We start from the raw sequence: 24,599 nt of genomic DNA, 5'->3' as shown, positions 1-24,599 counted from the left end.
TATTTCAGGCTTTTTTTCTTTAAGAAGCACAAATCAGGCACAGATCAGGTCCAGACAGACCCCAGCCCCAATGTCAGCAGCCCTGGCAGCTCCGAACCTGGAGCTAGCCAGGCAAGTCAGTCAGGCAGTGTGATGCAAACTTCCAGGTTGGCCTACAAAAATGCATCTTCCCTACAGCACTGTAGAGCGCCTCTTGTAGCATTAAAGTGGGCTAACCATCCAATACCACTTTGATGCCTGTGTGGTTAACATGCTAGCAGCTGGCTTGCTCGGTTTAGTATGTAGGCTAGCTGAAACTAAGAGGTGAAAGTGTTGGGGACCCAAGTTCACCCAAAAATGAAAATTTATTCAGTTTCAGCAAAACTGCCTTGCAACATCCTCCTAAACACGTAAACAGGGACTTATTTTAAAATGTAAACAACAGTATTTTATTCAGCTGAAAATGTGAGATGTAAAATATGGCCACTGTCAAGCATGCAGTTCAACTAGAAAGAGAACAGTTTCCAATTCTAAATGGAAAATGAATCAATATCTAAATGGGGTTTAAATGGGGCAAGCCTTTCAAGGACATTTCTCAAAGGTCATATTGAGATCAAATAAAAAAACGACATGAAATAAAATCGTTTTGTGAGAAGAAGCAGGATAAAATAACATCTCATGATAATGATCAGAATGTGAGAGATATGGATTATTTTAGGAATTATGTGCTTTATGTTTTGTCTTGATGTATTCTCATGCCCATTTATTTCAGAATGTATTTTTTAACACTAAAAAAATCAATCCTGTAAATACATTTTTATTTTATTTGCATTACACACCTTGCGTTTTCATGTGTACACATAACAAAATGTAAAAAAAACCCAAAATATCTGCATAAAATGAGTCATAACTGTTGATTGGCGTATCAAGGCTGACTAAGAATAAGTAAAAGAAAAAAGGTCAAATGGGGTTACACACCAATAACCAAACTGTCCGGGCCCTTTAAGATTGCCCTAAACACTTGGAGGCCCTGTTGAGGAGGCAGTCCAGCCACGTTAGTTATGTGGCATACAGCAGTTGTAGTCCAGTAACAGAGGTAGCAGCAGAAGTATGCCAGTAGCGTGGTAGAAAGGACAAAGAACGGACCAACACAAACGCATCAGTAACAGGTAATCCTACATTCCGGATAGCGCCTGAACGCGCCACTCTCCGGTGCAGCAGGGTACCTCAGACGAGATATTGCAACAATGACAGAGCAGTAATTTGGCACACAGGTAGCTGCGGCAGAGCCACGCTGATTGGAAGGATTTACGGGCGATGACAGCAGGATTTATTGTGAACATGGACCGAGTCTTAATAAAGTTCAGAGTCTCTGCTGTTTGAACAAAGCGTGGTCAACATCCCGGCTGAATCCACCTTTCCGAAACTCCGCGAAATTCCGGCTCCGACGTCGGCCCTTGATGTCTAAACTACCAGGAAATGCAGGTGTGTCGGTGCTCGGTGACAAGTCGCTGGAGTTTTACCGGGATCCGGTGAGCTTCTGCCGGCAGAGGATCGAGAAACACCGGAGCAGAGTGTTTCAGTGCCGGCTGCTGAACAGACCTACTGCCTTCATCTGCTCCGTACAGGGGATGAGAGAGCTGCTGTGTGGTGTGTTATCTCTATTTGTCTCCCCCTCTCTCTATCTATCTCTCTCTCTCTCTCTCTCTCTCCCTCTGTGTGTGTGTGTGTGTTTGTGTGTGACAGGTGAGCAGCTGCACCTCAGAGTTCAGCTCAAAGTAGACCTACGTGTTTGTAAGCAAGGAGAGAACAGACATGGTCATTCATTTTTAATGATGATTCACACATGTTATATTAATAAGGGAATTATTGGCTACTCTATAAGATGTTTCACCTTTATTGTTTTAATTATCTGCATCATAGGTTGTATAATCACAGGGAAATTGTGTATTTGTAGTTTCTAGTGAGCTCATAGTGACCTCTTTGACTCAGGCCAATTAGTCAGATTGTGCTCTCATGTAGGGGAACAAAGGGGAAAACTTCCTCAGTATGGAGTCAAATTCACCCCGGGATTAGTGTGACCTGTCATGGGACAGACTCGTGATGATGCTGGAGGGGGGGGAAAGGAGGATATTACTCAGATTAGGTTTTTATAGACTGCCACCACAGCTAATGTAATTGCACTGTTAACATTTATGAAATATAGTAACTATATGATAGAGCAATTATTATCCTAATTGTAATGTCAACATAAGACATAGATTTTAAGAGGCTATAGGAGAGCTATAGAAGAAAATCTAGGAGTAAGAGAATAAACGTGATAATACACAGAAATAAACTTGCTATAAACTTCTTTTCAGATACAGTTTAAAAGAAGGATGTTACCTGAAATTAAAACTTAAGATACTAGTGCCCATACTTTTTGTACCATGGTGAGGATTGTAGACAGTTTTTTTCACTTCACATAACATATGTCAAACCTCTCAATGCATTATTTTTTAAATTAATAAAATCTGTGAACCCCAAAATCTTAATATCCACACATATAACTTAATGTCATACCCAAATAAAATAAATAGTGTAACAATATAATTAGATTTTAAAAAAACAAACATATAGAAGATGTTAATTAGACTTTAAAGGGAATAAAACTTATGTTCAAAGGTCCCATGTTATGCTCATTTTCAGGTTCATGCTTTTATTTTGTGTGTCTACTTGAAAATTTTGACATGATTTCATGTTCAAAAGCACATTATTTATCTCATAGTGTCCATCACTGCAACACTGTTGTTCACCCACTGCCTGAATGCTCCATTTAGTGCCCGTCTCTTTAAGGCCCCTCTCACTCGAAAAGCCCAGTCTGCTCTGATTGGTCAGCTCTCACAGGCCTGAAAAGGCTCTGCCCACCGTGTTATAGCACTGTGTAGGTGCTATAAAAAAGAAAGTATAAATACTTTGTTACACTTTCTATCATCATCAACATCTCATTCCCTCCTGTTAGCACACTCACATACAGCAGGCATTGTGTGTTTGACTATGTACTGGGTGTGTGATCACTGTTTACAGGACATGTGTGTATTGTAATAACGTTCATGTTGTGTGTTTCAGAGAAGTCCAACTTGTTTCTGAAGGATCCCACTGACTTGATGACCAACATGTATGGTGACACTGTTGTCACCACTAATGGTAAACACATGTCAACACAAACATCAATATATTCCCTACACTTGTGTAATACAAAGCTGTTACTGTAACAATTAGCTTAAATTCAGCTGTTACAAATATAAATATGACTTACTTGTATTTGTGTGTTGTAGGTGAGGAGGCGTGTCTTCTCCGCCTGTCTCTCACCAGCCTGTTCACAGGAGGGTGTTTGGCGTCATCAAGTGATTATATCACCAGGTGGGAGAACTAATGTTGCTGGAATAGTGTTTCAGCATGAACTCATATCATATGTTGTTGTTGTGGACTGAAGTTTGTGTTGATTTGTATTTTATGACTGTGGTTCCACTCGGACTGTCTTGGGTTTCATTAGTTAAAATTTTTACTGTCTATTTTCAGGCTCTTGCTCAATGAATGTCCATGATGACACCAGAAATGACAACCAGAATATTTACACAATGCCTTTATTGTTGCAACAGTGGTCGGATAATTTGTCCACCCTTGTCAAAGGTTTCTTGAGCAAGAACTGAATGCTTGTCACAGCCAAAAATAACTACAATAATAATGTAATATGGTGATAAAAAGCTGGAAAAACAAGCAAATGTAGCTTATGTTATTGTTATGATGAACAGAATTTAGCAAAATGCACTGCCAGGACATGTTTTTAAAAAAAACCTCTTGCCTGAGACTAAAGTATGTGTGTCTATTTATGTTTCTACCTCTTTCTCTCCACAGTGTATGTGAGCGCTGTATGAAGGACCTCTCTCTTAGGTAACACTTAACCTTCACCTCCACTAAGCACTCACAGCAATTGCTCATCTATTCTTGATACATTTATGATTATTAGTTATTTTAATATAGATTTTGAGGGGGCATTGACGATGCGAGCTACCTGCTAACGACAATGCTAACTGCTGAAGTGTTAATGATTCTGAATGTGGAAAACAACCAGACTGAACATTTTGTTAATTTATATCCATGCAATACAACATCACACAGGTCTCATAAAAAAAGGATTAAATAACTAAAAACAAAAGTACAGAGACTTATCAACATAAGCTGTTTCCGTTGCCCACTTGCAAAGCTCTATATGCAGTAAAAGTACACAACAACCAGACATAACATAACGCATAACAGTTAGGTTGCTTAAAATTATATGGAAATAATTACTATCAACATATTTCCTTGTGTTTCTGTTTGCTTTTGGTCTTATTTTTCTTTGTCTTTGTTTTAAGTTCCCCTGTTTTCTTATCTGTACATAGAGTTTCATGATGTGTGGATATTTTTATTTTCGGTCCAGTATGGATTCATAGTCGTATTTCATTCCAGTCACTTCATATTACAACTTAGATTGAACTGTTTTGGCATGGTAAAGGTAATATATTCATCAGATCAATGTGTGATCTGTGTGTGTGTGTGTGTGTGTGTGTGTGTGTGTGTGTGTGTGTGTGTGTGTGTGTGTGTGTGTGTGTGTGTGTGCAGTGGCAATCCAGAGTGTGCGTACTCTGCCTTTAAGCGTCTTGGGACAGAGTTGGTGTTGGGCCTCTTTCTGAACGTGCGAGCAGAGGAGCAGCCTGAACTTTACGAGGAAATCGTGCAGCTCTGCACCCAGCATTGGCACGGTAGGGACACAAAGACAAACTATATACACATACACATAAAAAAACACAGCTCATTCCCTTTCAGACATATCCAGTAAGCCAAACATTTTGTTTTACAAGCCTGTGTTGTTGAATGATAAATAGACGAACCTTGGACCTTGTCATTCTGCAATATACTATTGCAAAATCCACCTCTTCCCCTTTTATTTCAGTTCAGTAAACATGACTTTTCCCATGTGGTTTTGACTGTGTCTGTGTGTTTGCTGAACACCTCCTCCTTTGCCCCCGCAGGTCTCATCTCTGCTCCGGTGAACGTGAAGGTTCCTCTGTGGTCGTCGGGTTTCTCCACCGCTCTGGACGCCAGAGACAAACTGATGGCCATCATCAAAGACAAACTGGAAAATGACACACAGGGGTGAGACCTCATATGTCTCTGTACCTCTGTCTCATAAACACTAACAGCCCAGCACAGACACACACATACACACTTAGGAGAAGTACTTTGGGGACACATGTAGAACAGCATACTGGGGAGACAGGATATATACCAATCAACAGATTATTAATGACATCTCACTTCATGACACAGATGCATCCAGTGATGAAAGTACATTTACCCAAGCACTGTACTTAAGTACAACTTAGAGGGTAATAATCAAAAAACTGCTAAATATCAGATCCCTATAATCAGTACACCCATAATATACAGTACATACATACATGTATACATGTTAATATATGTATGATTTACTTATAATTGTTCTTTTGATACTTTAGTAGATGTATTGCCAGGAAATTACTTTGATACTTCAGTACATTAAATATCAGATACTTACTTAACAAAGTAATGACTTTTGGACACTTTTTAAAACACTTGATACAACCATTATTTGTACCATGTGAAATTACACAGACAGGCGCACGCACACACACACACACACACACACACCGCCCCACTGCATCTCTTCTTCCCCTCTCAGTCTCTTGCATCATCCTTCTTTCTTTCTAACTTGTCTCTGTCTTTATGTCTTTCTCTTGCATATAGAAACACACACACACACACAAAGATTGCTCTCAAAGTCACTGCTGATTGAATTACAGTAGAAGCAGGAGCACAACTGGGTTTTTAGCCAGCCAGCACAGAAATACATTTACATTATATTTGGCTTCTCATTTTTGTTTCTGCTTCCTGTAGATTGCCAGTAGTTTTGTTTCCACAAACATGTTGCACAAGTTTTTATGTGAATATATATGATTATATAGAAGAGACATGTAATGGTAAGTGGCAGCACGACATAAACCCTTTGTACCCACCAGAAGAAGCAGAAGTGGTTACCACAACATCAAGAAAAAATGCCTCTTCTCTTTCTCGATATGCTAACATTTCAGCCTCAGTCAAGCACTGCATTTTGTGTTTTTCAGCCTCTTTTATGTACCAAATTGAAAATGCATTTTGTCCGGTTGGTCAGTTCAGGGTTATTGAAATACCTTGAAATACAGCGACATTACCCTGCTGAAAATTGTGATGGCTCAATGCAACATTGCATAGACAGTGACTATCTCTCTCCTTCTGTGCTGTAAATCAGAAGCTAGTAAAGGCTGTTGATCTGTTGTGACAACATGTGCATATTTGTTTACTGTAACCATGCATGCTTGCTAATTATTTTTTGAACATTTTGACTCCTCTCTGTCTCCACAATTCTCTCTAGTTTTGTTGGCTCTCTTCGCTCTTTGCCACTGCCCGACTCCAGCTCTGCCTCCCAGCATCTGCTGCTGTTCATCTCGGCTCTGATCCCGAAAGCTCTGGCATCGCTGCTCACCTCCTTCACACTGGCACTCAGTGGAAATGAACAGGTACGCAAATTTTGCTTTGTAACTTATTTTTCTTTTTTCTTTCTATTTTTCTTCCTTCTCCTTTTTTTTGTGCTTGACACGAAATTAACAAACAAAAATCTTCCTCCGTGTTCATGAGAAGATGCGTCGGCGAGCGATAGAAGACCCTGAATACCTGCGCGGGGTACTGCTGGAGGTTCAGAGACTTTGGCCTCCTTTCATTGGTGGACGCAGACTAGCTGATCAGGTAGGATTGTTTGCAATATCACTTCTTCTTTTTTTTGACCAAATACCAACAATATTGTAGTGATGGCTACTTTGTTGTAGATGTTACTTTCACAAAATATTAAAACAATGTAATGTAGATATCACACTTATGCCATATTATGATCTAAAATACAAGACCATTTAGTTTTATCATGATAACAGACTTTGTGCTGATGTAGTGTATGTTAGCTATAGTTTGTCTATTTAAAAGCTTTGATAAAACACCCAAAGAAAAAGACTTGCATCCTCAGCTTCATAAAAGATACAACCAACATACTTTATAAGATGGGTTTTACTTACTTTAATTTGCTCTTATTTTTGCTCTTTTTGTTGTTTTCATAATTAAGTTTTATGAAATGTCTCCCGTTCCTGTACAGAATGTGTGATGGTCATTATTATACCTTAAAACTAGCCAGGATTTTGTTTGCTGTTTTCTGTATTGCACTTTTCTCCTCTAGATGGCAACATATAACTGTAGCTGAAAGTGTCTTACACTGAAGGGGCCTCTCTCCTGTGTGTACTGCACAGTACTGAGAGTTACTATATATCAGCGCTGCTCTAAATACCATTTTGGTCTTATAATGTTTAGTTTTGTTGATCGGTCGGTTTGAGGCTTGTTTATTTGTATGAAGTGTTTTTTGACTTCTGTTGGTGGGCATCCTGTAACAACCCCTTACATTTTTAGACTTTCTCTCTTTTGCAGAATTAAAATAATTTGCAGTGTTGCAGGTGAGACAGGAGTTACAGTAAAACAAAGATAGCTACATTACTACAAGCTTTGCCTGTCGGCTTTAACAGAGGTATCAGTATTTCAGCAGTGTATGTGTTGTAACGCGACATGACACATGAAACGTTATTGGACCAATTACTGCACAGAGGCATTCAGCTGAAACTCACTGAGCTGGTACTGTAGGACCAGTGTTTCTGTTATTTTGTACACCTCTTGTTTATTACAAGTTGTTCAATGCAGCCAATTTTTCCATGCGCTCTGTTTACAGGTGCATTATTATCCATGAAGGTTTATTATATTCCTTCCTATAACCTGTTTTGTTGTCTTACATCCTGTAGTTCTTCTGTATTTGTTACAACATCGATTTTCATTCATTGTAAGGATTGCTTTCTGGTTTGACATCATCACTGTCAGCCAATAGAATCCCACCTTTCGTCCTTCTTGATTGGCCAGCTGCTTACTCCTAGGACGGGCTGCTCGCAGCATCTCCACCTCCTCCCGCAACCAGCTGTCTTTGATCATTGTGACCTCATCAAACAGCCTTACGCAACAGCCCAATCAGAGGCATTGATCCGTCTCTGTGATTGATCGGCTCCGCTTCCCCGGAAGGAAGGGATGTGGGGTGGGCTGGTGGTGGTGGGAGCGATGTGTGCTGGTGACACTGTGAAGCCGAGCGGAAAGTCATTTGTCACTTCTTGGAAACGCACTGGCACACTTTGATTCCTGTCGGCCTCAGTGGGACCGGGTTCATGACGTGTGTGGTTTCAGAGAGTTTTACAGACGAAAGAACTCAAAGAAAAGGTGCATTTCATTTTTGAAGTCATGTAGTCCACAAAGGTCAGGATATAAAACAATAAAAACGAAAAGAAAGCAAGATGGATTTGTTATCGTGGGTGGAAAGAGTACTACAATAATGATGCTGACTCAAGTAGACTAGATTGTTTGTGTTGAAAAGTACTTATTTTGCTTCAGTGAATTATAATGAAGTAATAAAGTGAGTAAATAAATAATTTTTCTTCCAGTTAATTAGTGACATATTGATACTTCATGCAGTCCTTTCTGTTGCTTTGTTTGGAAATGTATCAAATTATGACACCAAAGTGATGTTGTAATATTGGATAATTAACAAGGAACACAATCGGAAAGAGTGACAGTTGCACCTCCCCCAAAATAAAACCTCCTGTAAAACCTCAAACACGCTACTAATAAAAGGATAAGCAGAAAGGGAAGTGCCGGATGGGAAGTGAAAAGAGTTGATGAGATGTTTATGTGTGCAGGTGGGTGTGTAACACTCAGAGAGAGATTATTAGTATTCACAATCAGGTGGAAAAAGTAGAAGGTCCATCCAGGTGGAACTAAGATATGCAAAAGTTGAAGCAACCTGAATGTGTGTGTGTGTATGACAGAGAGAGAGAGAGGGAGAGAGAATGAACTCGGCAAGGGCAGAGGCGTTTCTCTGTGAGAAAGAAAGAGATTTGTAAAAGATTTTCCACTCCAGCAGAGAGAGGCGGAGAGAAAAATGAGAAAGAGGGTAGAAGAAAGAGAAACAGTGATCATGTTCTCTGGCAGTCCATTAGTGCAGCGGCTAATGGATGGAGTGAAAAGATGAATTGAAAGGGCAACAATTGTGGAAGTGGTCTTTTTGCCTCAAGGTGGCTCCTTTTCCAGACTCAGGGAATTTTTGTTTAAAAATTTAAGAATCATTCAAGCCCAACATGAGGGTTAAAGAAGTCTCCCCATTCATTTAGCTTCAAAGGAGTATTAATAGTATGTCTCGAAAGTTGCGTCACTTCAGTGTTCCCTGTTGACTTTTTGTTCTGGTATTGTGCATTGACACTACTCACATATGTGCTTCAAAATCCCAAAAACGCATTCACAGCCCACTGAGCCAGTATGTTCATCCAATCATTAGAGCCTGCTGTCCAACCCTTGGATGTTAATGAAGCTCTCAGTGCAAATAGTTAGAGATATCACAATGTTCCAAGCTTCATGTATTCAGTTGTCAGCTGCTGGAGAGCTGCAGGAAAATTGATGTAGATCGTCACAAAAATGATCCTGACCAGCACTGTCTTTGCTTTTCAATCTAGATATATTGCATGGATACAGAGAAAGAGAAGTAAATATCAGTTGATTTAAATAAAATATAATAATGTGATGTCTCCCTCTGTGTTTGTGTGTAGGACTCCACACTTGCAGGGTTTCATGTCCCAAAGGGTTATGGTGCGATATACATCAGCCAATCTGTTCACCGTGACCCAGAAGTGTTCCAGCAGCCGGACAGCTTCCTGCCAGAGAGATGGAGCGGAAGGTCAGACTCTGAATTTGTCTGTTTATTAAGTTTAGAAGTTGGTGCAGAAATAGACTTGAGTGTCATATTTGCTTCCTCCGTACAGTAAAGAGGTTTAGACTTAGTTTACTTAGGAACAATAATATGATGCAGAACACACACAAGTTGTAATGGAAATGGAGGCATGATAGAAAAAACCTCAAAGACAAGGAGAGCGAAACACATCAAAAAAGGGAAAAGTGGTCATAAATTTAAAAGAGAAGGGAATGAAGAAACAATGTGTATTGAAGTGTATGTGGGCACTATATGTGGATCCATTTGTATTCATGACAAGTCTTTCCCACACACACGGGAGTGCTATGCATAAAACACAATTTCTTACAGCCAGTGAACCCTCTGACCCCTGCAGAAACAAAGAAATCTTGTCTCTCTCTGGGTTAAAGTTTTGTCTGTCTGTAGTCGGCATGTCATAACATTTCCTGTAACCCAACTTCAGGTTGTGACATGTCGCATTTGTAAACATCACAATCTGTAAAAGTATCATTTTCGAAGTTACAGCCAAGCAATTCTTTGGAAAAATTACTTTACATGTGATTTCAGAGCATTTTGGTACGAAGAAAGAAAGAAGATATGGAGTCACCATGTCATTTGAGCCAAATCTATTCACTGGATGCTAGCTGGCAATCATTTCCTTAGCCCTTTTTTATACACGTCAGAAAGTGCATCATGGTCAAAAAGGCAAGTTGATTTGCTTATGGAAGTAAAAATAAACACATTTTTTTAACCAAATTTGAATCGTTGCCAACAGCAAGCCGTCCTGACAGTGCTGACCTTTGAGGAAACAGAGAGCCGGAGAGTCTTAAATGGAGGAAGTTATCGTGACTGTACAATACCTGAGGTCAAAATGCCAGACAGGAGTAAATGGCCCAGTAGCTGCAAAGAAAAAAGGAAGCTGAGAGCTACCCTGAGAGCTATTATGACGTAATAGCACAAGCGTTTTTCCAGCTCGCGAGCATACTAGCTTTTAGCTTGCCAGCCTTGTTACAGTAGTCCCCAATGTGTTTATGCCTCCAACATTGCCTATTTAACAAAGATGTGCCAATAACTTGCTTATTCTTTCTAGTCCTGAAACAGTTGGCCTTAGCAGGAAGTAGCCTAAATGTTGTTAGATAATGTTCGAGCTAGCATATGTGATCGGTTTCAACATCTCAGATGTCTAAATTCAGTGACATTTCCCTCTTGATAATGCTGCTTCGTGCTCACATTCATTAAATGTCAGAATGAATTGTCGTGTACAAGTGCACTTATGTTGCTCCAGATGAAGACCACCTTTGCATCTTCTCAAGATAATGACTGAAAGCTACACATTCACAGCTACACATGAATCTTCAGGTTCCATATGGAAGTGCAAAATTATATTGGTTTATATTACTACACTTCTCAGTACAATAAAACTCCAATAAATGAATGAGGTATATTTAAAATGGTTTCTAGTTTTCTAACAGCGTCAAAAACTTTTCAGCAATCTCAACTAAGTACTTTTGAAAGAGCAATCTCTTCTGTCTAGTGCTGTCATTTTGCGTATATAATCAACAATCACAAAAGGTGAAGGAAATATTAGTGGCTGAGAGACCAATATCTGCACCCACAGAGGCAGAAAATAGACCAGAATTAAATTCAAGAAATTATGATTTTTGAGTCGTGCCTCAACTTCTACTCAAGACTGGAAATAGTTTTGCTTTCTTACTATTGACGCTGTTGTCTCCACGTACACATCCAACCACGGCTGATACTGTGTACTGTTGCAGGTTACTTTCTCAGGGAACTGAACCTGTAACTTTTTGTGACCACATTAAAGGTGGTTTATCCTTAAAAACGTCTACAGTGTGTGCAGCTCTGTTCACACACCCTACCTGCCCCTTACTGGGGCTAACTGTGGCATCACATAAGCACACTAACAAATGGAAGGCGGTAGAGAGAGGAAGCATTTAAGAAATGCAAGGCAAAAAGACATTTTTATGAAACCCAGAAAGACCAAAGAAGAGAAATATAGCAGAAATCTGTTTTGTAATCCTTCCACACACAGTGGACTAGTAATCAACTTTGTTTGGGGGTCTAGACTGCAGCTTGCTTTATGATACTGTATTGGAAAATCACGCTTGTTAGCGTACGCCTACGTTGTTACCATAGCAACCAATGCAGATAGATTAACAATGCCTGAGCGCACAAATCTGACCTGATCACTTTCACATGTGCTGTGCAGCGCGGACCAGCCAGGAAAAATAAACAGATTTGCTTGGCTTCCGAGCACAAAAGAGATACACAAAGAGACAGTTGCAGACCAGCTATGAGTCAACATCCCTCGCTCGCACCTGTGTGCTACCTGCTCGTGGAAAAAATGAAACCTGACCTTGGCTCCTGCACTAATTCACTTCCTCTGTCAAGGGTTTTTCTATTCATGCACGTCCTCCATTCACCTGTTTATTCTCATTCATGCTCCTTCATTCAGGCGACAGAGCAAAAAGGGGAGGGGGGGAATCTATGAATGTATGTATGTAGGCAGCCGCTGTCATGGAAACGGGTCACCTGACACCATCTTTACCAATAGGGATTCCCCCTGTGCATGTATGTGTGTGTGTGTGTGTGTGTGTGTGTGTGTGCAGGGTGGGGGAGAAAAATGCCTTTTGGAGTGGGATGGTATACAGAAAAATGAGTCAGAGAGGATCCTATCCTTTTTTTTTTTTCTGTGCATTTGTGTTTTTATTTATTTATTTGAATTCCCCATCAGCCACTAGCAAGGTAGCAACAACTCTTTCTGGGGTCCACACAGGTAAACATTATATGATAATGAAAAAAGTATTATGTTATTAAAAATCCTTTGCAAAAAGGAACCATGTGTCTGGTGTTCTGTGCTCCAGAAACAAAACAAGGGAGAGTCCTCTTCTTTTTTTGGGCGGGGCGTCCCTCTATCATTTAATAGTAAGAACCATTATAAAACCAGTTTTATTGAAGCTGACCGATAAATAAAATACACAGACACACACGTGCACACACAGCATCATTATAAGCAATTTCACAGGAGGGACTACCCCTTTTTCTTTCTTTCCTTTTCTTGCTGCTGCAACCATTTTTCAAGATTGAGAAATGATTCATTTTAATAGACGAACTCTCAGTGTCTCTCACTTGTCACGATGTGAGGTTTTGATCTCTGTACTAGTTTATTATTTTTTTGTAATTGTATTTTGGCTACAGCAGAGACACCCTCTTTGTGACCCAGTAGATAAAAAAGGCTTTATTCTTTACAGGAATCTTTATGATCCCACAATTATTTTTTCACTTAAAGGAACCGTAATGTAATGTATATGATAGACACATTAGAATAAATAAATTACATTAAAAAAATAATCTTTGTTAACCAATATGTTTACCTGCCTTCATAAAACACAATGTTAACTTATCAATGGGTGCCATAAAGGCAACCGAACACTCTGTGAAAGGAAGAAATCTGAATGAATAGACAGGTAGCTGCTGCCATGGTAACTGGCCACCTCACACCCGTTTTTACCAATGGGGATTCCCTGTGCTCGTCGTGTGTGTGTGTGTGTGTGTGTGTGTGTGTGTGTGTGTGTGTGTGTGTGTGTGTGTGTGTGTGTGCGTGGGATGGGGTTAAAGAATGAGTCAGAGGAGACTTTCCTGCAGACAATATGATGTAAAATCCAGCAAAGGTATTCTAAAAATATACTACAAACAGAATATGGAAAAATTGTGAAATGTACGTGCCTCAAACTTTGGCCGTAACTTGTAATGTCAGAGGATTCTGTGCCTGAAAGAAAAAGTCTGGGAATCTGGTGATATATTTTTCTTACAGTCAACAAACCTTTTGAAAATCAAAGAATGAAGTGATCTTACTGACAGGTATTGTTTGTGTAGCCACGCAGCAGATCTCCATTGTTGTCAAAATCTATGAAGACTGAGCCCCACCTTCGCACAAGCTGACAAGACTCTTAACAACAATGTACAAAGGCGGGGCCGGATTAAATGGGTAGATTACACTGGGCAGACCGCATTTCCCCCCCCCCCGAGTGCATAATTTGATATTTGGTAAACAAACATAATGTTTTAAACGGCACGTGATTATTATTATGCTCGTTAATTTGAGCCTATTTATTTATATTCTTGTGTTCACACGCACGTATTTATAGAAAAACTACAGCGCCCGTTTAAAAAAATGAATAAATACATATGTAAATATTGAAATAAAGGTCTGGATCTGAGATTCTTTTTGGTTTATATTTTTAAAATGTTTCTAAATGTATGTTAGACATTATTTAATATATACACAGTCAATGTTCTTTCCCCTCTGTCTATGCCCCCTAGTGGCAAGGAGGCCAAAGGCATGTGCCTCGAATGCTTTTGCCTAGATCCTGCCCACACATCCTGCCCACATACACCGTCCTGCTTACTTTGTGAGGCAGCTGCATCCACACAAGAATCCATCTTGCCAGGCTTCAAGCTATGCGTCTGTTCTTTTGAAAACAACAGTGGCTTCTTCTAAAGAGATGCTAGCAGCGTAGCTGCTCCTAGCATCAGTTATATCAGATCTGAAGAGTATATTTAATTTAAGAAGACCAAAGAACGGCACTGAAGGATTTTCTCGATGCAAAGGGTGTTTTCACTCTTTGATTTACCAACTCTGGTTCGTTGCTCTGACTGGTTGAAGTTAGCCCGTAATAGACAGATGGTTCATCCAATCATCTGCCAAGTCATTTTTGAAGGTGCCCTCTTTTTTCCAATCACTTTCCAACTTCTCAGATGGTTCTGTGTAAGAAACCATCTGGATCAGTTTATTACCATCCTGCTGCTGTAAATACTAACTAGCACTCCAAATTCACTTGCTAAAATCAGTCCCCAACAAATGCATCATTTCCTGTTCCTGTTAGTGTATTGATTACTAAAAAGTCCCGTGTCCACCTGTTTTAGGAGATTGTTTAGCCTTTTTTAGAAAGACGACTGCATTTGTGACCCGTTTTTACATTTCTAATATTCACTTCTTCAGGAGGAACCAATTGGCTTGAGGCTAAGAGGTAATTGTTGGTGAAGGAGATGCAACGTTTGATTTATGTCAGTCTTAACTAGTGAATTTCCCTCAGGATGAATACATTAACTGTCTCTCTGTCTGTGTGTGTGTTTGCTGTAGCTACTTCTCCAAGCCTCCATTTATCTTCCGGTCTGTTTCCTTTTCCTCCTACCTGCTTCTTTCTCTGCTTCTCCATCTGTCAGTCTTCCTGGAGATTATTTTCCTGTCTGCCTTGATAGTTGCCTGGCTCCTCTCCTTGCCACCTGGCTATTTAATTTAATGACTGCAGTCCTGTTACATAACGAGCCCACCTACAATAACTACACTTTAACCACATTGTCTATTTGTGTGTCTCGGTGCGATAGTTGCGTACATTGTCGGCTGTGTGTGTCCCAGTACAGATCGTCATCCCGCGCATTCGTGTGTGTGTGCTTTTCCAGTTGGAAGCAAACAGCGGAGCTGGCAAGTTAACATCCTATCAGCCAAACGCCCACACAGGCTCTGGCCGTAGATAAATGAATCGGAAACGCTACCAAACACAGATAAAAATCCGAGCTACTGCAGCGGGTCGTGTCGTTAGATAAATCTGAGAACAGGGAGTTTCCTTCTTGTCAACAAAAAATACTGACATGTGTTTTCTGTCTTTGATATGTGATTGCAGATTAGAGTGTGGTTGCTAGATACAGGAAATCAACTGCTTTATGAATGCAGAGAAATCATACAAGTCAACATATGAATCCTACAGATAACTTCAGGTCTGTCTGTCATGGTCTGTGTAATAATGGACATGATGTATGTAGATTTCTGTGTTACTCCAGTTCCTTCGACTCATTTATTCTATAGTTTCAATAGCATATTAATGTTTTGTTTTAATTGCTATAATTATGTGAAAATTTCCCTTTAATAGGTTTGTAATTTGTTTTGGTACTAATTGTCGGAAAAATAGCACTCTGAAACAGTTATTTTAGTTAGTTTAATGAGTTATTAAATTAATTTTTGATTCATTTCCTTGAAAGAGCTGCGACATTTAAACCCATGTAAATATGTATTCACCACGCATTTATAACTAGAAACTTTATTCCTTATATGTGCTCAATAGCATGTTTGGCTGTTGACAAATTCACAGTTTTGCATTTTTATCTGACCTGCTGTGCACTGAGTGACTAGCTTAGCATACAATTACTATTTTTTAATGGCACCTTTAAGGGCTTCTTTAAAAAACCTCTTGCCAAAGGGTTCTTTGTGGATGGTTCGTCTGTAGCATCACTCCAAAGATATTTGGCTCCAGTAAACAGTATACCAGTAAACAACAGCATGGACCCAGAAATACAAATGTTTCAGTGCTCAGCTGTTGCACTTCTGTTAAAACTAAGACTTAATTGGATAATTGGATAATTTAAATGTCTTCTAGGCCCAGAGCTCAGTGGTAGTGTGTCAGACTGCTCTCTCATTACAGTAGAAAAATTAATTATACTGTACAACAGATTATACGTGTCTAATTTACTTCCCATCCACTTAGCATATTTGATATAGCCTCATGCTGGTGTGCTTGGTAAGACTTCCCCTCTCTGTGTGTCTCAGTGTTACAGGCCTGCATTGTAGGCTACACATCTTACTGTTTCAGGATGAGCCTAATAGAACATTAAACCATTAGACAGATGCTACAGAGAACACTAATATTCTCCCTTCTCTCTCTGTCTCTCACACACACAATGCCCTCTCACACACACTGGGCCCAGACTATACACACCACTAATGCTTCCTGTTTGCCTTTAATCAGAGCTCAGGTTTCAGGAAGACAGGATGCATTAGTGGTGAGAGGGGAGAGATGGCCTGCATTAGCAGGCTGTTGACAAACCTGTCGGCTGGAAACAACCAGCATCTCTTTATTTTGAGTATATTTTTAGAGGAGTTACAGCAGGTACGACGGAGAGAATCAGACGGGCAACATGTGTCAAGTAGTGAAAATGATTCAGGCTCATGTTGTGTTACTGTGCACCTTTAGACCTGTTCACTGGCTCTCACGCCACAGAGAGGTGAGAGGTTGCGGGCGCGTTGTACAAAGGTGCATTTCTAGTTCAGACAGGTGCTATTTGAGTCCTTGAACTTGGCTCTTGAAGGCACCCTGTGGAATTTTTGACTACTGGTTGTACTTCACAACAAAGTCGATCCATGTTTAGTTTTCATTATGCATCTTAACATAGATGAGGATAGATGTCCATCTTCAGGACAGGGAGCTGATCAGAGACGCACCAAAAAAGCTAAAATATCACACAAGAAAGAAGGGGGGACGATCTCATTCTCTTTTGTGCATGCCACACAGCTGATCAGATTAAATTTGTTGTTGCATGTAAATACCAGACCCTGTTTACCCCATTCCATGTAAACAGTTGACCCGAAATCTTCAATTGGAATGAGGAAATGTATTATTTATAAATAACATATTATTTGTTCATGAAGATCTAGGTTAGTGACTTTATTGAGTGAATACCAATAACACTATTATTACTGCTGAGCCCACTTAGCTAACGCTTCAGTGGGTGTGTCAGTTATTATGATACTTTGTATCACCCATAATCATTTCCCCAGTAACCTCTCCTGTAACCTCAGGAAACTACGGACATTTTATGGACTGTTACTGAAAATCAGTAAGAAACTTTAAAGAAGAATTTTACGTGTAATACAAAATGTAATCTTTAAAAAAGACTAAGAGTCAACAGCTATGCCAGCAGCTCTGTGAGGCTGTGCTTTAGATAAATGTTGACCTCAGCATGCTAACATAAAATAACAATGACAACGCTAACATGTTGATGTTAAGCGCATATAATGTTTATACCATGTTCACCGTCTTAGTTTAGCATGTTGGTATGCTAACATTTGGTAATGATAACCTGATGGTGGCGCTACATGAAAAGTCAGGGGCTCACCAATGTGATTACAATTCATACTCTGTTCATGGAAATTCATCTGATAGTTGATGAGATATTTCAGTCTGGACTAAACTGGTGGACTGACAAACAGACTGACTCTGCCTGGAGTCATTACGCAAGCATGGCTTGAAATATTAATTGTATTAATAGAAGTCTATAAAAGTCAGTTTAAATGGATAAACACGTTCAGACAATACTGCACTGTATTCCAGATTGGAAGTGAATATACAGTGTTGCACGTGAAAGACATTCTTACAGTGCCAGATTTGATCACATCTGCATGAATTAAAGATGAACAAGGTTTACTTGTATGATCAGTGACCACTGGCCACCATTTGGGTCCAATCACTGAATGAAAGATGTGACGTTTGACCATCGCGAAGTCACATCTGATGTGGATAACAGCGCCTTCTTTGACAGTTTTGTAAGACACAAGCAACATGCATGAAGTGGTCATTATTCTGCAGAGAACAAACAATGAAGGGAATTTAAATCCAGTCCTGAGAGAGTCCTCACTGTTCAAATAACTCTCGTCAGAATATTGATTTTTGCATCTCTGACATTTTGTGCGTATGTTTAACCCTGTAAATCTTTGTGTATTTGCAGGAATGCAGGCCACGAGCACTTCCTGTGTTCCTTCGGCAGCGGGCCCAGAAACTGCATTGGAGTTAAACTTACCGACGTCTTCGTTAAGGTGACTTTCTTTTCTCATAACACTGCCACGCACGGACACACATGAATACGTACATGCACACACACAATATCATTTGTGCCATTTCTCATTCAGTCTGTAAAATTGTCTCCTTTTTGGCGTGGGAGGTAAAAGATGACAGATGGTTGTCTTTTTCACTTCCTTCCAGACTTTCGTTTAATGAATGAAGAAGTTAAAATGCTGAGATGTTGAGACATCGGTGGTTTAGTAGCAGCCTCGGCACGTCATTATTAATTTTGTGCCTCTGGGTCACATTTGAATGGAAGTTTACTGGACTGAGTTAAAGGTCAGTGAAGAATGTGTTTCTTCTCTTCAGGGAGGAAGAAACAGAGCTCATGTAAAAATATTGTAGGCACCAAATGTTGTATTAACAGAACTGCATCCACTCTCTTTATTAGTGTCCTTATCTGTTTTAGATCATATCTGGACATTTGTTTTTATCATACATTTAGAGTATTTCGCAGACGTAGCACTCCTTTAAAGATACGATGAAATTCCTCCTTTCATGAGGACTTTCTGTTTTCTCTGAGAGCTGAATGTCTCTACTGAATCCTCACTGCCAAAACAACAGCTGAAAGTGACACTGTCTACAGTGTATGTGTATGCTATAATTTTAAGTGCAACTGAAAGTGTTCACTATTGGGAGTAATTTGAAACTAAGGGGACACCGGCAGAGAGAATATCTTTGGGAAAACCTCCACTCATCTTTTGAAATAATCAGAAGGACTTTTTTCAGTCAGTCATCGATGTTGTCATCATAGTGATGTGGATCGTCCAGTAGCATTCCTGAGTTTTGTAACTTAACATACATTTAATGAAATAAAGGAGAAACCAACAATGACAGAGAGAGGTGAACCATCCCCCAACCATTCAGTAACGGAAGCACTGCTCATGTGAATGATGAAATACTTAGTTCTGTGTGTGTGTGTGTGTGTGTGTGTGTGTGTGTGTGTGTGTGTGTGTGTGTGTGTGTGTGTGTGTTTATAAGAGATATATCTATATATAGATTAGAGAGCTCAGGTACAGACTGTCCTGTTTAAACCACCTGATAGTCCCCACAGCAGAACTCACCATAGCCACCATTGCCTATATACCCCAGAGACACACACACAAACACACACATACATGTGAAAAAACGGCCTATGGAAGGCCACAGAACAAGACAGGTGTGTTACAGGTGTGACAACAGGAAGGAGAGAGATTTATTTCCCATGTGAGGACGTTCCCTGTGGGAATAGCTGTGTGTTGTGAGCCTCGGCACTGGGGAGTGGTGGGTGACACCAGTTTGAAAACAACCACTGTGAGCCACTGGATTCCCAAGGTTTGAATTGGAAACCTCTCTGATTTTAAGCGATCACAGCCAAAGCTTGTGTGGGGAAAAAAGACTGAATCTTTAATTTACTTTGTTGCAACCAATAAAGTAATTCTTAAAGGCTTAATACGTAATATTTCAGCATTAAAATGTCTAAAAACAACTTGACCGATATATTTTTTACTTTTTTCGAGGTCTGCAGAAATCCGTAATTTTATTTGAGGTAATGGTGTGTTTTATTTGGTTGCCTATCAATAGTGTCATAGCTGCGCCTTCTGTTGCTGGATAAAGGACAGCAACTCCCATGATTCCACGCTACTTCACAATGTCATCACACTCCATCTTTTGTTAGCCTATTGTTTTTATTGCGAGGTCTCTAGCGGCAGAAATAAGCAGAAATGGCAGAAACATACTGTGCATTTAATTGGCTTTTCCTATGTTGTTTTAAATGTTGTCTGGATGAATTTTCAGTCTTTCCAGGTCACTCCTTTTGAAACAAGAACAGTTTAAAAGGGAATTGTTCTTCTACGTAGATGATGTCAGGTGCCATACCTTTGCTCCAATAGCTCATTATTCCAAAACCTCAATAGTCTGTAAACTGTCCGATTGAACCAAAAGCCAATTTGTCCTACAGCGCTCCCTCCCAAAACAGCTGCCCATTGCCCTGAAAATGCATCTGACTGTTATTTCATTCTTTTAAAACCCTGTTTTGACGCTTATATTCTCAGAGACCGGATACACTTTACTATGAAAAGGCCTTGTTTTATAATATATAGTTGGCTAATGCAAAGTTCATAAGCCTTTGATTCAATGATTAGTTGGGTTACTACAGTAGGCTACTTAGCCTGACATGCTAACATTGTGATCATGAAACACAATCATTTCTGCTGCCAAACACTTGAAATGCACCAAAGAACACGTAGTACTGTTGTATTTTGAGCCAGTGGGCAACGCATTTTCATGACTTCATTAATTGCCACATCATCTGTTCATCGTTGCTGTTTCTCAATAAATGTGGCAAGAAAGGCCGGACGAGGGAGCATGGGGAGTGAAGCAGATTGCAACACTCAGCCCAAGAGGGGCTTATCTCAGCAGTTGACTTCCGTTGAGTCAGACAGTTAACTAACACACTCAAAGTACGTTATTTAACCTCCTCTGGTGAATTACAGTCACTAAGACAGCATTAACGTTTTTCTTCTCAGACTATTAATGGGCAAAAACAGCAAGGCACGCATACAAACACAATATGGATGGGGATGTCACTGCAAGCTATCCAAAATGCAACAGTGAGGGATGACTCACACATGCACACACAGACATACACACACACACACACACACACAGACATGAGTCATTGTTAATGTCTGGGATGATTGAATGGAGCTCAGGTGAAATGTCCAATGCCGTTTAATGATTTGCTCTCTCCTCATTCAGGTCTCTTCATTGTTCAGGAGGACAATCATATCTCATTATTTAGAATTGGATTACTTATTCTAGATAACCAGAGGCTGCTTTTTTATTGTATAAGCATGTGGCTTGGATAGGATAATGTAGGCAGAACATTACTATTACTCTCCAAATGGACAATGGATAATCATCTTCCATGTATATATAGTATATACATTGAGGATGACAGTCGTTAATTCCTATTTTACCACTGTTTTAGCTAATAGTGGGCACATGTTGAGTAATCACTTTGACATCACCTGGCAGGTAATCCAAAAAACTGTTATTTAAATAACATAATAACATTTTGTGATTTGATTGTAATTTAATTCATTTTAACTTCTGATCTGATTTGGAATTTCATTTGATTTAATTCAATTATTGAAATTTAATGTGATTTTCATTTAATTACATTTTTAAAACAATTAAATGTTCAATTTTATTAAAACATTTCCCCTTTTTTTAACTTAATTTGATTTTTTTTTTTTTATCTCATCTAATTCAACATAATCCAATCCAGTCTAGTTCTTTTTCACATCCAATGTACTGATGAATATTTTATTACAACATTTGCTGACACAGACTGGTCACTACCTGTCCACCAATCACTGTCGACTAAATTAATTCAGAATCATGATGTCATCCAGAGCAACGGGTTCAACCCTGCTCCTGTTAGCTTAGTTCTCTGAGCCTTCATAAAAGTTGCTCTCTGCAACATTGAGCAGCACCGTCTGACCCAACACTGCCGTGTAACGATGGACATGAAATGCACACACTGTCCATCACCTAGCTGAGGTTTATTTTGCACACACTGAAGCTCATCTCTCACTGCAACCTGCTGTGTTCTTACTAAGAGACCACACCGTCTGGCCGATTGGCTCTCAGCAGACTGACCACTTGCACATACCACCACACACACGCACGAGAGGGCGTGACCAGAGTAAAAAGTAGACCGCGGGGATCTAGGTCAGAGATGTGACTCATCGCCTCCTTCCTCCATCCTCCTGCTCCCCTCTTTCCTCCCTCCCCCTCCCCCACCCTCATCATCCTTCCTCCATTCCTCCATCCCTGTTCATTCATCCCGCTCCTCCCCCTCTATCGGGAAAATCTTCATTCATAAAGTGGAGGGAGGCTGGGCGAATGGCCTTGGTGGATGCGATTGGTCGGCTCTTTGGCTGAGTATCATCCAATGGGGAATGCTGACTGTGATATCACCAGCCATGGGGATCTGAGTGGAATAAAATAGAAGAGAAAATGAGGTTATTCCTGTCGTGTGCCACCAAAGTTCAGCTTTCACACAAATAGATGATAACCAGTGACTTTTTGGTGAAAAAATGGGAATTGTACACAGTTAGAAAAAGCATTTGTTGATGGCCAAATGATCACATGCAGGTTATAAAGAAAGTGTTTATGGTTTGAGTCATTTCTGCCGTCAACCACGTCCCAAGGACCTAATGTTCTGTTCCAGCTTGGCTGCTGAAAGGTGTTGCGTTGCTTTGCTATTTTCAAACCTGGAAAACAGCATAAAAACAGACGTACAGCGTGATGGAGGCTGTAGCTTTACAAGTTGGAGACTTGTTCAGCGTTGGCGGAGGCTCTTGCTCTGCCAAGTTCCTTCTGGTTTAACATTTTGTTTTTGCACTGCTGTAAAAAGATTTGGAAATGTGACTTAACACCCCCACTGCTTTTAACTTTAGATATCATCCGTCAGGCTAGATGTAAGATCCGTTTACGTCGATGAAGAAAAAAACAAACAAACCGTTTTTCTTGTGTTTTGCTGCCAGGAAGCGTGCATGTACCTGTTAAAGCACTACGACTGGTGTTTGGACCCTCCATCGCAGGACCTCGAGTACAAATGGCTGCCTGTGTCTCGCCCCGCAAACCCCCCCACCGTCTCCTTCACCCGACTGGATCAGACCAGATCTGACAGGAGCGACACAAGCTAGGGATGCACAGTATGTTTAGTGATATACCTGCTGATAAGTTGAAGGGTAGAAGCACTAAAACTGTAGCCTGAGAAATAACATACACACACACACACACTGAGGGAAGCCAGCAAACTCTGAGGCTTTCCCCCGCTGCGTGTCAGACAGTGACGGTCGTGGGGAAAGCCGAGGAGTGTGCTGGTTTCACTCTGTGTGTCTCTGCCAGATACTCTGCAGCAACACAAGACAAAAAATAAATGACTCATTCTTCCATTATCGAATGTGACACCGCTAGACAGCATTTGCGGTCTATTTTTTTAATGAGTAATTTATTACAGTTTATAAAGATTCACCGTGCAGCTCTTTGGCTCACTGAGCCCGTCTCATACGTCAGACATTTCTTTGACGATGAATCAAACACATCTTCCTTTTCTTTCCATTTGTCAAGGTGCTCTTTGTTATGAACAAAAATTGAAATTGCCTCCAAAACGGCAGCGTTTATGCGCTACAATCTCCATTTTGTTCCCCACACTGCAGTATCACCATTCAAGCCACGTAAATCCAAGGGAGCACACACGCGTACACACACGTGCACACACAGAGGTAATCCCTCAGATTCCATCACTAACTGCAAACCTGTCTCCCCCTCCCCATCTCCTATCAACCAGCACTGCTTAGCAACGGTTCGTCATACCGTCACTGACTTCCTCCCTTTTATTATGCAAGTCACACACACACACACACACACACACACACACACATACTAACCTGGTTTTATTTTGAGAGTGGTTGGCAGTGATACACACACCCTCTGAATCACATGTAAATGATGCCAGAAGACATTTCAAAATAACCTTAGCAACCTGAATGATTTTAAGCACATGGATCATAAACTAAACTAGACTATTTATGATAAAAATAAATAATTTTAACTTGTTACTTATTAATATCACAGTGCTGTTCACATTCCTTGTATCATTATAACATCTTGTGTATATTTGCTTGTATCTTTGCGGAGTCATTTAAATGCTTGTAAATTGTTTTTTTATGGTGTCTTCTGGTTTGAGACAGTTTGTAACTTCATCTTATGTTAGTCAAATGTAAAAAAGAAAAAAAAATTCAAAATATCAACCAGCCTGTTTCATTGTTTTTTGTGTGCCTGTGTGCTATTTTTTTTTTAAACTTGCAAAATTTGGAAAATGTGTGCTTTTTTCCTTTGAAATATGAGCAGCACTGTCTCCAGAATGTTGTTAACCATAATGCTTATTCAAAACGCTGATACTGTCACATTTGTACATGTCATAGGCTGATTTTTTTTTTTAAAAAAGTGTCATATCA

The 24,599-nt window shown here is 39.9% G+C and overlaps 1 protein-coding gene across 1 annotated transcript; it reads left to right on the top strand.

The window, feature by feature from the left end:
* The first annotated feature begins 1,166 nt into the window (after positions 1 to 1,166).
* On the top strand, positions 1,167 to 24,392 carry LOC141006451 (putative cytochrome P450 120). Its single transcript, XM_073478661.1, has 11 exons — positions 1,167 to 1,629; positions 3,088 to 3,165; positions 3,297 to 3,381; positions 3,877 to 3,912; positions 4,624 to 4,763; positions 5,034 to 5,157; positions 6,452 to 6,596; positions 6,718 to 6,822; positions 9,753 to 9,880; positions 18,473 to 18,560; positions 23,121 to 24,392. Exons 1-11 carry the CDS (start codon positions 1,440 to 1,442, stop codon positions 23,280 to 23,282), a joined length of 1,281 nt encoding a protein of 426 aa, XP_073334762.1. The 5' UTR covers positions 1,167 to 1,439; the 3' UTR covers positions 23,283 to 24,392.
* Positions 24,393 to 24,599: the final 207 nt, after the last annotated feature.

The sequence above is a fragment of the Pagrus major genome, chromosome 12 (genome assembly GCF_040436345.1).
Source record: "Pagrus major chromosome 12, Pma_NU_1.0".
Lineage (NCBI taxonomy): Eukaryota > Metazoa > Chordata > Actinopteri > Spariformes > Sparidae > Pagrus > Pagrus major.
Note: the sequence above shows the minus strand (reverse complement) of the source record. Positions and strands in the feature narration are given on the sequence as shown.

Coding starts and splice junctions, on each gene's coding strand:
- LOC141006451 (XM_073478661.1), top strand. CDS start 1,440: ATGTCTAAACTACCAGGAAATGCAGGTGTGTCGGTGCTCGGTGACAAG. Junction 1,630..3,087: donor GATGAGAGAGCTGCTGTGTG/GTGTGTTATCTC, acceptor TGTGTGTTTCAG/AGAAGTCCAACTTGTTTCTG. Junction 6,597..6,717: donor CACTCAGTGGAAATGAACAG/GTACGCAAATTT, acceptor GTTCATGAGAAG/ATGCGTCGGCGAGCGATAGA.